The 13,654-nt window shown below is 32.8% G+C and overlaps 1 protein-coding gene across 4 annotated transcripts in view; it reads left to right on the top strand.

Moving 5' to 3' along the window:
• Positions 1 to 13,654, top strand: part of LOC124233814 (speckle-type POZ protein-like) — a 66,737-nt gene that overhangs the window by 41,480 nt on the left and 11,603 nt on the right. For all 4 annotated transcript variants that reach the window (XM_046651035.1, XM_046651036.1, XM_046651037.1 and 1 more), the window contains 7 exons: positions 3,442 to 3,578; positions 3,763 to 3,884; positions 4,151 to 4,302; positions 6,204 to 6,331; positions 11,644 to 11,821; positions 11,901 to 11,956; positions 13,381 to 13,503. In XM_046651035.1, the coding sequence (XP_046506991.1) occupies positions 3,501 to 3,578; positions 3,763 to 3,884; positions 4,151 to 4,302; positions 6,204 to 6,331; positions 11,644 to 11,821; positions 11,901 to 11,956; positions 13,381 to 13,503 (837 nt within the window). In that variant the 5' untranslated portion in view covers positions 3,442 to 3,500. The remainder of the gene's footprint in view (positions 1 to 3,441; positions 3,579 to 3,762; positions 3,885 to 4,150; positions 4,303 to 6,203; positions 6,332 to 11,643; positions 11,822 to 11,900; positions 11,957 to 13,380; positions 13,504 to 13,654) is intronic.

Raw genomic sequence — 13,654 nt, forward strand, 5'->3', positions numbered from 1 at the left:
CATTAAATTTCTAGACAAAGTATAACTATAGAGAGCAGATTAGTAGTTGCCCAAATTTGGAGGTGGAAAGGACCTTTTGGGATGATGGAAGTACTCTAAAACTACATTGTGTTGATAAAAGTTCACTAAAAATCATTGATCGGTACATTTAAAATGAATGAGTTTATGAGTTTTGTGATATGTAAATTATACCTTAATAAAGTTGTTAGATATGGAGGGGGCACCAACATGTTTAAAATGATGGTAGTCTATTAGTGATCTCAACTTACTGTGGGGTGGCTACCTGTTTGCCGTACTGTTTTCAGATAAAAGCAAATAACATTTGTGATTTGTAAAAGTAATTGAAGATGATAACTGGAGGTACTTAAGAGCAGTATGTAATTTTTATGTAGAAGTGAATAATTCTTTTGAAAGTGACAGTGTGTGGTGCTCTTAAATAGTGTATTCACTTTTCTTGGAGGCACTTTTACTTTCTTCCATCATTCATCGCCTTTATTCTTGCTTGTGTAATTAAGGAACATCCATTCTTCACCTTTCTTTAATGCTGATTGTGACTTTTAGGTGCTCTTGATAGACTATTTCCAGTGTTACCCTTCTGACTTTACTGCCTGGTTACCTTGCTGATTCCCCAGTTCATTGTGTAATGCCATAGGTGCCTCACATGATAGGAACTCCTGTATGTAAGGAACCTGCATAAGTATTTGAGTGAGTGTATTAGTATTGATGCCATAATTGAAAAGGAAAATTACATAAACAATCTAATCACAAAGGATTAATTTAAAAGTGTTCCATATGAAGGACTTCCTGATATTGCATACATCACTTTATTGAAATTGAGTCTCCCCAGCCCCCACAATTACTCTTCTGTCTCAACCTTCCTCATCTGAGTACCTCGTATTACTATCCCCCCAGTTGCTCCGGTCCCACACTAGGACTTATCCTTGATTTCTCCTTCCTTTAATTTTAATCCATTACACATTCTGTTAATTTTAAATATTGTCTTCAATCGATAGGACCACTTTCCCCATCTCCACTGTCATGCCATATTAGTCTGTGACCCCTATCTCTTGCCAACTATTCTTAATATCTCCTAATTGTTTCCCTGCTTTGATTCTTCTCACCATTTTATTCCCTGAAAAGCTGTCATTCTTATCTTACTACTATCTAAATTACACTGTTGTTCCCCTGCTTAAAATTCTTCAGTGACATCAACCACATTGGATTACTTTCTTTTCCTTAAATTCTCTCAATTTCTTTCCTGCCCTAGGGCCTTTGCACTGGCTATCCTTTCTTCTCTCTTACAGACACCTTCCCTTGACTTGTCTCTGCTGTTTTTTCTTATCTTTTAGTTCTCAACTCTTCAGAGAAGCCTAAACTGATCACTCTATCTAAAGTAGCCTCCTGGATACCTACTTGAAGATTTTTCAGTTATTGCATAGCAACTACTCTGTCCCACGTCTGTCTCTTTTTTTAGTTTCATTTACTACAATTTATCTTGCTTAGTTACTTATTTACCTGTCATTGTATTTTTTTTTTCCTGACGTGTTTCCTGATCTTGAAGATTATATTATAAATAGTAGCTACTTAATAAGCATTGGTGGATGAATGAATTATAATTAATTTGGCAGATTCTTCTGCCAAATTTAGTTGTTCATTTGAACTAAATCTTAAATCATTTAAGTTGGCAGTTTGTTTGGTTTTTTCCCCCCATGAAATGGCTTCTGGTTTGAATCAGCTATTTCTTGATTCTAAGGATCAGATGAATTTATATAGTTCCAAAACTAAGTCCTGTGCCCATTGATTTTGTGCCTTAAGAATAATTTTACTTAACATTTTATTCACTTGACTTATTTTGTCACAGTGCCTTAAGAACTATTTTTTGACATGTCCATATAGTTTTAAAACATTATGGATTTGTTATACGTGTTCAGAGTTATAAAAATCAGAACTTCTTCATTATGATGGAGATTTTTGTCTTTGTTTTTCCTTTTGATTCATCTGTCTTTGACTAGAAAATAACTTGACTGAATTCGTCCCTCCACCAAATAGCTATGGAGGTGGTATACATATTTTACACATCTAGAAATGAATTTGTGCTTGTTTCACCATGAATGAAAACATGATGCACTGTAAAATCCTTGTGCTACAGGTCTTTTCCCCTTAGAACTCTAGTAATTATCCTGTTTTCCTCAGACATAGAGCAATGAGGAGAAAAATGGGGCCATCTTGATTTTTGTTCCTTTAAAGGAACATGTATACTTGTAGCATTTTTTTTCTGATTTTGAATTCCACAGAAGTATATCTCAGTGATGGCTTATTTTGGTTGTTTCTACTGCAGTTTTTAATGTCCTTCATTTGTACTTTCGAATTTTTTCATACCTTTTTTAGATCTTTTTGTTCTATGTATCTTTCAGGTGGCTTTCTTTAGTCATTGTTTTCTCATTTCACACTATGGTTTCATTGAGTATAGACACAAAGTAAATATTTTCTTCTGTATTTGAGATGAAGTCCTGCCCTTTTTTCTACTAGTAGTTTCTTTTTATAAGATTCGTGTGGTTTTCTTCTCTTATTAATTATTCTTGAATGAAAAGAGGATTCTCGACTTAAGTCCCTATGTTGGAATGTAATCTTGAGACATCCACACCAACTTCCCTGCCACATGCACTACTTATGTAGCTCTTCTGGATTTTGCCTGTTTTCTTTTACAGACTTTACAAGTTGCAAAGCATCATCATCTAGTCACTAATGTCCTGGCTAGGTTATGATGAATTTATTACAAGACCAAATGGATGTAGTACAAGAACAGCTAACTGGGAGGAAATGTCATGATATGGTAGAGATTATCTCGTAGGGAGGTCTCTGATAGGGACAAAGTCTTATCAGGAACCTGTTTGAGGTAGAGGTAGACTTCTATGGAAATCTAGATAATTGTTCTTGTATAGTATTGCCTGTTAAGTCCCATTCTGTGTTTTAATTGGTCAAAACTTTGGAGTCTGACAGCTGAATAACTAATATTTATAGTTTCCAGGGCTATTCTCTCTTTACAGCCCTTTTGATTTCCATGAATATGTCAATGAAAAGATGAAGGAAGGAAGGTGAATTAGATATTAATTGTTGCCAGTAACTTTCCATGTTATTTTGTGATTTTATGTTTATGATCTTACCATTTAGCTATATGTTATTTTTTGATTTGTCATATGTTGCAAAGTGTGCTTTTATAAAATAATGTCTTGTCTATAAGTATTGTTTAGATTTCAAATGTTATATGTCACAAAGACTTATGACTTCATTTCTTAAAAATTATTAAATAATGAAATCTTCATATTTCCTCATAATCTAATTTGGGAAAGTAATTGTTTTATGACTGTTTAAATACTTCTTCCCTCTTGATTCAGTCAGTTAAACTTTTTGATCAGTAAATGAAACTTCTCTTCTTTGTAGTAAAGTACTCAGCTGTGTAGGATATTGCATAAATCTTGGAAGACTGCGATAAAGTGGCAATGTCTCGAGAACCCACCCCACCTCTCCCTGGAGATATGTCCACTGGTCCTATAGCAGAAAGCTGGTGTTATACACAGGTACATGCTGTTAAAGTGCCTTACTTTTTGTCACTTACAAATTTTATAGTATTTTGAGAATTTTGTGAAGCACTTTGGCATAGTTATTAGAAGTGTTAGAAGAGTGGGTCATAGGATGTTTAACATGCGATAAATTAAAAGTTTAAAAGTCATCATTATAAAAGTGGTTTTCTGAATCTCTTAGGTTAAAGTAGTAAAATTTTCCTATATGTGGACCATTAATAACTTCAGTTTTTGTCGAGAGGAAATGGGTGAAGTGTTAAAAAGTTCAACATTCTCATCTAGCCCCAGTGACAAAATGAAATGGTAAGATTTTTGTTTGTTTTGAATTTTTTCTTTTGATGTTATCATCGGTTACTTTGTGGTTTTTGTTGTTGTTTCTAAATGGATATTAGTCTAATTTTCTATTAGATTTGTGCTAAGTTCCTAATAATATAGAATTCTAGAGAACCGCGGGGATATTGATGGGAGTGCTGTTCGTGATATTATTTAACAAATGATTTCACTGTTGCCTTTCTCTTCACTGTTTAAAGTATTATATTCCTCCATGTGAGCCTGTTGTTTTATTTTAGGTGCCTGAGGGTAAATCCAAAGGGATTAGATGATGAAAGTAAAGACTACTTGTCCTTATATTTGCTTTTAGTCAGCTGTCCAAAAAGTGAAGTTCGAGCAAAATTCAAATTTTCCCTTCTGAACGCTAAAAGGGAAGAAACAAAAGCAATGGGTAAGTGATTTGCAAACTGAGTGAAGGAGTCTCTGTGTGACTACATACTGTGACTTCTGCACTTTGACCCATAAAAACTTGGGATATTTTTTTCCACTATAACCTGCTTAACCTAAAATATTTAAATGGCCATTATTTAATTGTAAATGCCGGTGTAGAGTTTTGGTTGTTTTACTAAGTCTTAGACTTCATAAGACATGTAAAATTAGTTACAAATAATATTAAAATTTAAGTTTTTCACCTAATCTTTGTCTTAAAATGACATTCCCTTGTCACTTGGAAAAATGGTTGCTATTAGGGCAAAGTGCCTGGTTCAGTGCCTGGCATATATAATAGGTGTTCAGGAAATATTTCTCTTCTTCCTCACCATTTTTGCCAGATAATAAAATGTGAAGAACAAACTGAATGTCCTGATATTTTGTCACTAGAATTTTTTTGAGCAGTGGACTGAACACTGACTGAAGGGAAATCAGTTTTCCTTAGTCTCAGGACCTGTTAAATTCATTTTAGGCTTCACATGTCTAGCCAGCTAAAACCGTGTAGCCTGGAGGTTCATAATAGAAGAATATTGTAGGAAATGCACAATGTGCATAGTAGGAAAATAATGTCATGAATTGCCACATTAAATTTTAAGTGAGTTCTAGAAGTGAATCACAGAACCAAGTAATGTCGTTACAATAAAAAAACCTCCTCCAAAACCACATTTTTAAATAATATCTTTTATTACTGAAGTAATACATAGTTTCACATGCATTTTCACGTTGTCTGACATTTAAGATAGTGCGGGGTCTTAGGCAGTTCAGGCTACTGTACCAAAGTACAACAGCCTGGGTGGCTTATAAACAAGACATTTATTTCTCATAGATCTGGAGACTGGGAAGTCCAAGATCAGAGTGGCAGCATGGTCAGATTCTGCTGAAGGCCCTCTTCTGGGTTGTAGACTGCTGACTTCTCACTGTCTTCACATGGTGGAAAAGGCTAAGGAGCTTTGTGGGTTCTCTTTTATAAGAACACTAATCCCATTTATGAGGCCTGAACTCATGACCTCTTCTAATCCCAATTACTGACCTTTAATACCATCACATTGTGGGGTAGGGTTTCAACATGAGAATTTTGAAGGGATACAAACATTCAGTCCATAACATGAAATATTTCAATTAGATTTATTATAGGTTTTCTGCTTCTAATTATTCTTTATATAACAGATAGTGAATACTTTCTATAAAGGATCTTGTTTATTTCATGGTATACAGTTGTTATATAGTATGTTAGGCATTTGAAACACTTGCTTCAGGCATTTATTAAATCTTTTATAAATTATACTAAAACTGTCTTTTGGACTTTATGGAGGTGGTTTTTAGGGGTGAAGGAATTATGTCTAAAAATTTGGGAAAGATAAGGGACTTTATTTAGTTTTCGCCTATTAATGGATTTTTCTCTAGTTCAGTAAAATTTAAATCAGTGGGATGGATGTGCCAGGAAAGCTTAAAGGATGATACCCTGGGGATTTAGAGTATGCATCTTTAAAGGGAGAAGCAGGAATGAGAGGTATGTTTCTAACTGGGTTCTGCTGTTAGATATGTAGTATGTCTGCCAGTGTGTTTTGATTCTACTTCATTATTAAAGAGCCTAGATGTGTTAAAATCTCTTCCTTCTTCACGAGATTTGATCTGGTTTTTTCCTTGGAGATCCAGAAATCTGAAAGTGAGCTCATTGATGATGGCCAAAATTTGAGTAGCGCTGTGGAACATCTGGTTTATGAACACACGTATCTGTAATTTTGATGGTGGATATGTATTAGCCAAGTCCTATTTTTGCATATTCATTTAACTATGTTATCATTAACAAAAATGTTTCTTGGATACTTGTTTTATTTAAACTTCTGTTCTGTTTTTCACTAGAAAGCCAAAGAGCATATCGATTTGTGCAAGGGAAGGACTGGGGTTTTAAAAAATTCATTCGGAGGGATTTTTTGCTTGATGAAGCTAATGGTCTTTTACCAGATGACAAGCTTACATTATTTTGTGAGGTGGGTACGTTCTTTCAAGGAACAGCATGGTTATATTTGGTGATAAAGCAAAAATATAAACTAGAACAATATTGAGCATACTTTGAAAATTAAGTAATTTCTATAATTGCTGAGGTTTTATTTGTAAATGTTTTACCAGTGAAAGCTGACTAGATTGTCTTAGAAATCAGTATAGTGGCCCAGTCTGAAAAAATTCTGTCGTATTTCTACCTCTAAATTGTATGTGCAGTTATACTACCACATACTAAGTACTTCTTCCTCTTAGGAAGACTATGGATGTGTATATCTTTATATGAAAGTATGTAAATATCTTCTTCACTTTGAATAATTTTGACATAGCTGATCAGTAATTTTTGTCATATTCAGATTGAACATATTAAACATTATTAGTAGTTTATCAGTTTGAATCCATACTTGAATGGTAGTAAAAGTGCCTAAAAATGATTGGGAAGCTTTTTGTTCATTAAAGCAGTTGGGTTCCTTTAATCAGATAGATGTTAACGTTATAAACTATAGCATCTCAGTTTTTTAAGATATGCCCATGTCTGTTGACAAACTTATGAGGTATATTTATATATATAAAATGTCAGATTTTAAAGTTTATCAGCATTGCCCCTGCCAATAATTTACACTTATGATTTGTCTTAATTTGAGATTTGGATTTGCTTCTATCATTGTTATCATGTCATAGTTTTATCTATACAAATTGTTCAGATTCATCTTTGGAGTGATTTCAAGGATTATAGAGTTTATAGGGAATATACATCAGCAACATAGTTTTTTCAGAATGTTTAAAGTAGTTGGATAATTTTCATAGGAAAGCCAGTTGAAAAGGTTATGATCAAGTAAACTCAACATTGAATATATTTCAATGGGTTATTATAGATAGATGAGTATCTCAGAAGCATGACAGCTTCCTTAACTGCTACTAAATTAGCTTTAATCTCTTTATAGAAAATGTGTAAAATTTCTTGACAAGATTACAAGCTAATTGTATGACATTATGCTGTGTCAGAAGAATAATTGAAATATGGCCCCAGAGACTACCTAGTGCAAATATAGTGCATCTTATTTTCACTTAGATAAGTTAAATGAACTGTATGATGAATTTGTTACGAATACAGTTATTTGGTTGATAAAACACATAACACAAGTGTCTTGAGCAGAGCTCACCATTAAATAATTTGGGGAGAAAAAATCCTAAAGCATTTGTTGCCAATAGACAGATCTTCTAAGTAGTATTCTAAATAAATATAGATTATGTTATTTAAAAATTTTAGCATCCTTAATGTAGACTCTTCCAGAATTTTAGCAGTTACCTTAAATTTCAGCATGCTAATTTTTTTAAATCACATCATCTTAGAATTTAAAGGACCTTCAAAGGCTATGTAATCCAGTTTTAAAAAAAACAAACCTACAGCTGAAAGTCTTTTTGTGAATAAACTTTTTAAGAAGATTTTCTTTTAGAATTGAAATATTGTTATTCTCCTAAGCATATTGCGCTGGAACCTAGACAACCAAGAAATTCAGAATGAAGGCTGAAATTAAGATCTTTTTTCAGTACATATTTTTGAAGTATACTTTCTATCTACATGCTAGGTTATACACACTAGTGACCTCCTAAAAATAGAACCCACCATGACATACATTTTAAGTTGGCATGGATCAGATTCAGTTTTGGATACTGTAACATGTGCCTTTTTACTGATGTAGACATTTATACCCTGAGCACTGTTTTTAACATAGGCAGGCAGAAAATGCTTTGAACAAACATTCCTCATACCATCCACCGTTTCTTCCATACCTCTCATTGATGCCCTTCCTTCTACAGCATCTCCAGCACTGCTTGCAGAAGAGGAGGAAGCATTGCACTGCCCTACCTAAAGAACTGCCTCCTCCCCCTCCCCTGCAAGTGGTGCTGTAGACAGGTAAGGCAGTTTGCTGCTACCTTTTTGTGCAAGACATAACTTAATCTTGCAAGTTCCATATTATGAATCAAGTAGCTAGAGGTAGAGATTTCTAGCAGTGTAAATAGTTCTGCCCCTTCTCTCTCAAAGTAATGCAGAAGACAGGAATTGAGGAATAAGTAGGAAAAAAAACAGAAAATTGATTAGATTAATTCATCTTCTGAAATCCAACAGATTTTAATAATCCGTCTATCGACCAATGCCATACTATCATATACAGAAGAATATATATCTACAGATAGAATATAGATAGCAAGTTGTTCATGAAATTAAATTAATTTAGGAGGACGTACCTTTTTCCCCTTCCTCTTTTTCTGTTGCTAAGATACTTTTCTGTTTTAAAATACTTGTGATAATGGATGGAAGTTGGGTTTTATTCTCTAAAAAGCCCTTTCGTGGCAAAATGAAAAGTTAACAACCCTGCTTCTATCACCCAAATTTTTAAAAAGGATACCTATCTATGAAAGTCAGAAAGTCTTAAGACCTGCTATTCTAGAAGATGATGTGAAATTGGACTATTAAAAGTTTCTCACTTTGGAGCCAGTGTGAAGGATGGTTAGGTAGTTGATTAGAGTGGCAAAATTTTTAGTACTATGCACCTTTGTAAATTTCCTAGTTTTCAGAATTGAATGGAAACTTGAGATTTTTAAAAATTGAAACCAGTAGTCACCTAATTCCACACTAGAGGAGACCCAGATTTCCAGGGTAGTCATAGTTGACTAAAGCCTGCATGTGTACATCTTTAGCCTAAATTACATTCTCAGGGTTGAGCCAGAAGCAAATTTGAAAAAGAGCTGTCCACTGAGTTTGAGGTTTTGCTTTGCACCATTTGTGAAGTTTGAGTATTGTGCATTTGCACTTTTACTTTGAAAGAACAACAATTTAACCTCAGGAAAGAAACTCAGCCTTCTTTCTGGATTTTTTACTCTAGGTTCCATTCAGTAAACATGTTCATTACCTGTATTTGAATATGTACTAAAAACCGAAAATTTTATTAATTTCTTAATTATAGATATCAAGAAAACAGTCATCAGAATTCATTGCATTTCAATTGTTATAACATTAATTTCTGCTCTATAAATAGTCTCTTGAATACTTTTTGGAGTATGAAATGTTAATTATATCTTAGTTAAAATTTGTGGTTGCTATGATAATATTATGTATTGTATGTCAATAATACAAATTCTTCTGAATTATTACATATACAAAATACAAATATAACATCATCAATATATATGCCTGATAATAATACCTTTGTTTTTTTGATCTTTTTATTTCTTCTGTCACCTGATTTTTGTCAGATTTTTACATTATATTATTTTGAGTTAGGGTAATAGACAATACTTAGGATTTAGAAATCTTTTCCTAAATTAATAGCCTCACATTTTTTTTATAACTTCACTGCATACTTTATGCAATTGAACTGATCGTGTTCCTGCTGCCTAGAAATTTCAAGAGCAATGCTTGATAGGAAAGAATAAATACTATGTGATAAAAAACTGATCCCTACCTAAACCTGGAATATTAACACCAACATTTTTGGTTTATGTGTCATTAAATTATAATGGTGTAACAAGGCAATGAGGTAAGGATTAGTGAAGCTTTTTTTCTGTTTTGCAGTTATTAAAATTTTAGAGACAATTTGAATAATCAAAAGCTTAGAGGAAAACCTTTATTGGTGGATTTATTTATGTACACAATATCTTGGCTCCTATATTTAGAAAAACATCTCACCAGATTATTGTAATAAATCATTTCTGAACCGTAGTTACATTAAAGTAGTACTACTAATTTTTAAAAATATCCAAAGAAATAATTGTGTAGTACAAAGAATGCTAAAAAAAGGAATCTGGGCATGTAGCTCTAGTCTTCTGATAGTAGCAGTGTGATTGAGGACACTTTGGTCACTTTGTCTTGATGTCATTTTGAAATCTTTTTATGAAATAAGGTAATTGGAGTACGTGATTTCTATGACACACACGATTCCAAAAGATTAATAATGCAAGTTGGAAAAACAAAGTGATTAATAAAAATGTCCTCAGAAAATAAGGTTTTTCTTTAGAAATGTCCATTCATATGCTACATGTTTATACATCTGGGTGAATGAGGACTTCAGAGAGTTCATATTCTCCAAGTGTTTATGTTGGAGCATTATTACTTTGTGTTAGCATGTTAGTAGTTCAGTCCAATTCTATCCATTTCTAATTTACATTTTCTACATAGTTTACTGTATTTATACTTGTTCTTAATTTATACCTACTTTTATTTAATTAGAACCTTATGGCATATGTTTTTAACTGAACAGTTATCCTTTGCTGCACAACAAATGACCATAAAACTTAGCAGCTTAAAACAGTAGATAACTAATATAGCATTTTTGTAAAAGATCGTTTATTTGTTCTGAAACATTTGCTTTACTAGTTGAGGTAGTATTTTCTTCAACTTATTAAATTTAATGTGAAATTCATGTTAATATTAGAATACCTTAAAAGTGTTGTGCAAGACTTTTAGTCAATAGTGTATTTTTAATTCAGTATGTAGTCATCTTTAATGAGATAATTTAATTCGTATTATATTGGAATCTATAAAAACAATTTTGTAATCATACCAACTTTTATTTATTGATTATTTCATAGGCAAATAAAAAGTCTGCAAATCAAACTAAATTCTATTTGTATTATTCTTACTGTTGATTTTTTATAAAAGATTTCCATGAACTTTAATAACTACAGTTGCTTTTATGAGAATTCTTGTACTTTAAAATTTAAATCAATATAACTAGATATTTAAATCAGTTTTACTAGAGTTGAAACATGTAGGAACAACACTTAAAATATTTCCCAAATTGTCTATCATAGACTGTAGTTTTATAACCTTTTTTAATACTGTAAAAAGTTACTATGAGGGTAGCGCTGTGTTTATTGTGTGTATAATAAACTTTAAATGTTGATAGGTCTGTAGTATGAGAAAATGAAAATTAAAGAAGTTTCTTCCTCCACCTCACAAAAATGTCTTCTCCTTTTGCTTTTGACATCATATTAAGACTTTCTCTTGTTGAGAAATAGTTTTTGTAGTTACTTTAATGAACAAGCATTCCAACCAGTCGATAAGCCATTTATTTACATAAAATGTCACCTCAAAATGATCTACTTTGTTTCGAATTTTTTCTATATTCTCTCCTTTAAATTGTATGCTTAAATTCAATTTCCCGGTGTTAGCAGTTTTGATCAGGAGTATATTGAATTATCCAAAAGATTTTATTGATAAGAAATTTAAGTATAGACTTAGTAAGTAATTGTTATTAATTTGTAAAAGTGTTCTTTTTTGCTATCCCTTTTTTATTAGGTGAGTGTGGTCCAAGATTCAGTAAATATATCAGGACATACTAATACAAATACTTTGAAGGTGCCTGAATGTCGACTAGCAGAAGATTTAGGTAATCTCTGGGAAAACACAAGATTTACAGATTGCAGTTTTTTTGTGAGAGGACAAGAATTTAAAGCTCATAAATCTGTACTTGCAGGTACTTTCTACTTTTGGTAATATAGTACATTTCTTTCATATATTTGTGCATTAAATAATGATGCTTAATCTTGTTACAGCTCGATCCCCAGTTTTTAATGCAATGTTTGAACATGAAATGGAAGAAAGCAAAAAGGTAAACATGGTTTAAAGGCTAATATTTAATTTGTACAAATACAGAATACTGGAATGTGTATTTCAAAAATAATGGTGCAGGTTCTCTTTGTTAATACTGTGATTTCAGAAAGAAGTAGAAGACGGTGGGGGGGGGGAGGCATGTATTCTATAATAGAACAATAGATGTAGCCTAATGTGGGTGAATGTTCCAAATAACAGCTATTTTTATGCTCATCTGGCAGCAGAAGAAATGGGTAGTTGTTATCCAAAAGGGTGGTTTTCCAAAAGGACTGTTGTGGTCCGTAGCTATTTGAGAGTTCTCTGATTAAGATGTATATTCTTCCTTTCTAGACTTTATGAGTTGATTTTGGAATTTGTTTTCTAGAACAAAAATAATGCCTACATTCTACTACTAAAATAAGAGGATATTTATTAGATTTAACAAAAACGGTATAAATTACATCGGTATTCTTATACATTAACTGTAATCAAAACATTACCTATTTGGTTATCCCAGATGTTTCTCTTTGACCTGTCATCTTGAAATGTCAGATTAAAGATCAGAGGTTGATTCTTTGCTGGTTGCATTACATGTGAGCCTTAGTGCTCCAACTGGACAACTCCAGAGTTTATTTATGTGGCTCAGCTTTATTCTTTCTGCAGAACTAGAGGCTGCCACAGAGTAGCTGCTTTCTTTCCGTTGAATGTTTGTCTGGGCAGGTCCTATGTTTAACCTTCTGATTACTTCCAAGTAAGGAGACATCAGTGATGTCAAATGTTATTGTCAGCAGAATCAGAAATGTTTGGTATTGTTTAGTGTTAGATATTTAGCTTCATTGATCCCAGGAGAGAAATCAAATACAAAGATAGAAGAGTGAAAAGGAGCTAGTCCTCTTTGGACTTGAGTATGTCTCAAACAAAGAGACAAGGTGCCAATAGATAATATTATGTGCCATTTTTGCAAAAGAGAGAGTTCTGAGTTAGTGGGCTCTGAAATTATCTCAAATACCTGGCTCTACTTTTGCTTAAAGCTGGGAATAGAACCGTTGGTTATAGGATCTTAGGCATACTATGACCTAGGAATTCAGCAAAGAAAAAGTGAATAGCAATCTTCCTCTAAGATCGAGGTCAGAAACTGAACACAGATATATTTTGTTTGCCTTACAGTTTTTTGTTTTTGTTTTACTGTTTTTTAATTGTGAATTTGGGGTTTATATTTCTACATGATAGTGCTTGACTGGGTGTACTTCTCCTCTTAGATCTGCTTGCTTAGTTTAATGAAGATTTATTTAGCTCAATTTTAAAATAGAGTGTAATGTATATTTGAGTCAAAGCGTACTTGAGTGCAGATTTGGAGCTTTTAAATTACTGTCGAGTTTTGCTTTGGTTCGTGTGTGTGGGTATTCTTTAAGTATAACTTTTCTGTGTTGTTTTTAATATCAGAATCGAGTGGAAATAAATGATGTAGACCCTGAGGTTTTTAAAGAAATGATGAGATTCATTTACACAGGGAAAGCACCAAACCTTGACAAAATGGCTGACAACTTGTTGGCAGCTGCAGACAAAGTAAGTAATTAGGTCTTAAAGAGCTGAAAAATGTCCTCAAGTTTGAGGTGTCTAGAAGGCTATCATCAAATGAAAACCCCAAATAACTTCAATATTGAATTAATTATACTATTTGTAGATGGCTCTTGAGAGTATTACAATACAGCATACA

The sequence above is a fragment of the Equus quagga genome, unplaced genomic scaffold (assembly GCF_021613505.1).
Source record: "Equus quagga isolate Etosha38 unplaced genomic scaffold, UCLA_HA_Equagga_1.0 251_RagTag, whole genome shotgun sequence".
In the NCBI taxonomy this organism is placed as follows: Eukaryota; Metazoa; Chordata; class Mammalia; order Perissodactyla; family Equidae; genus Equus; species Equus quagga.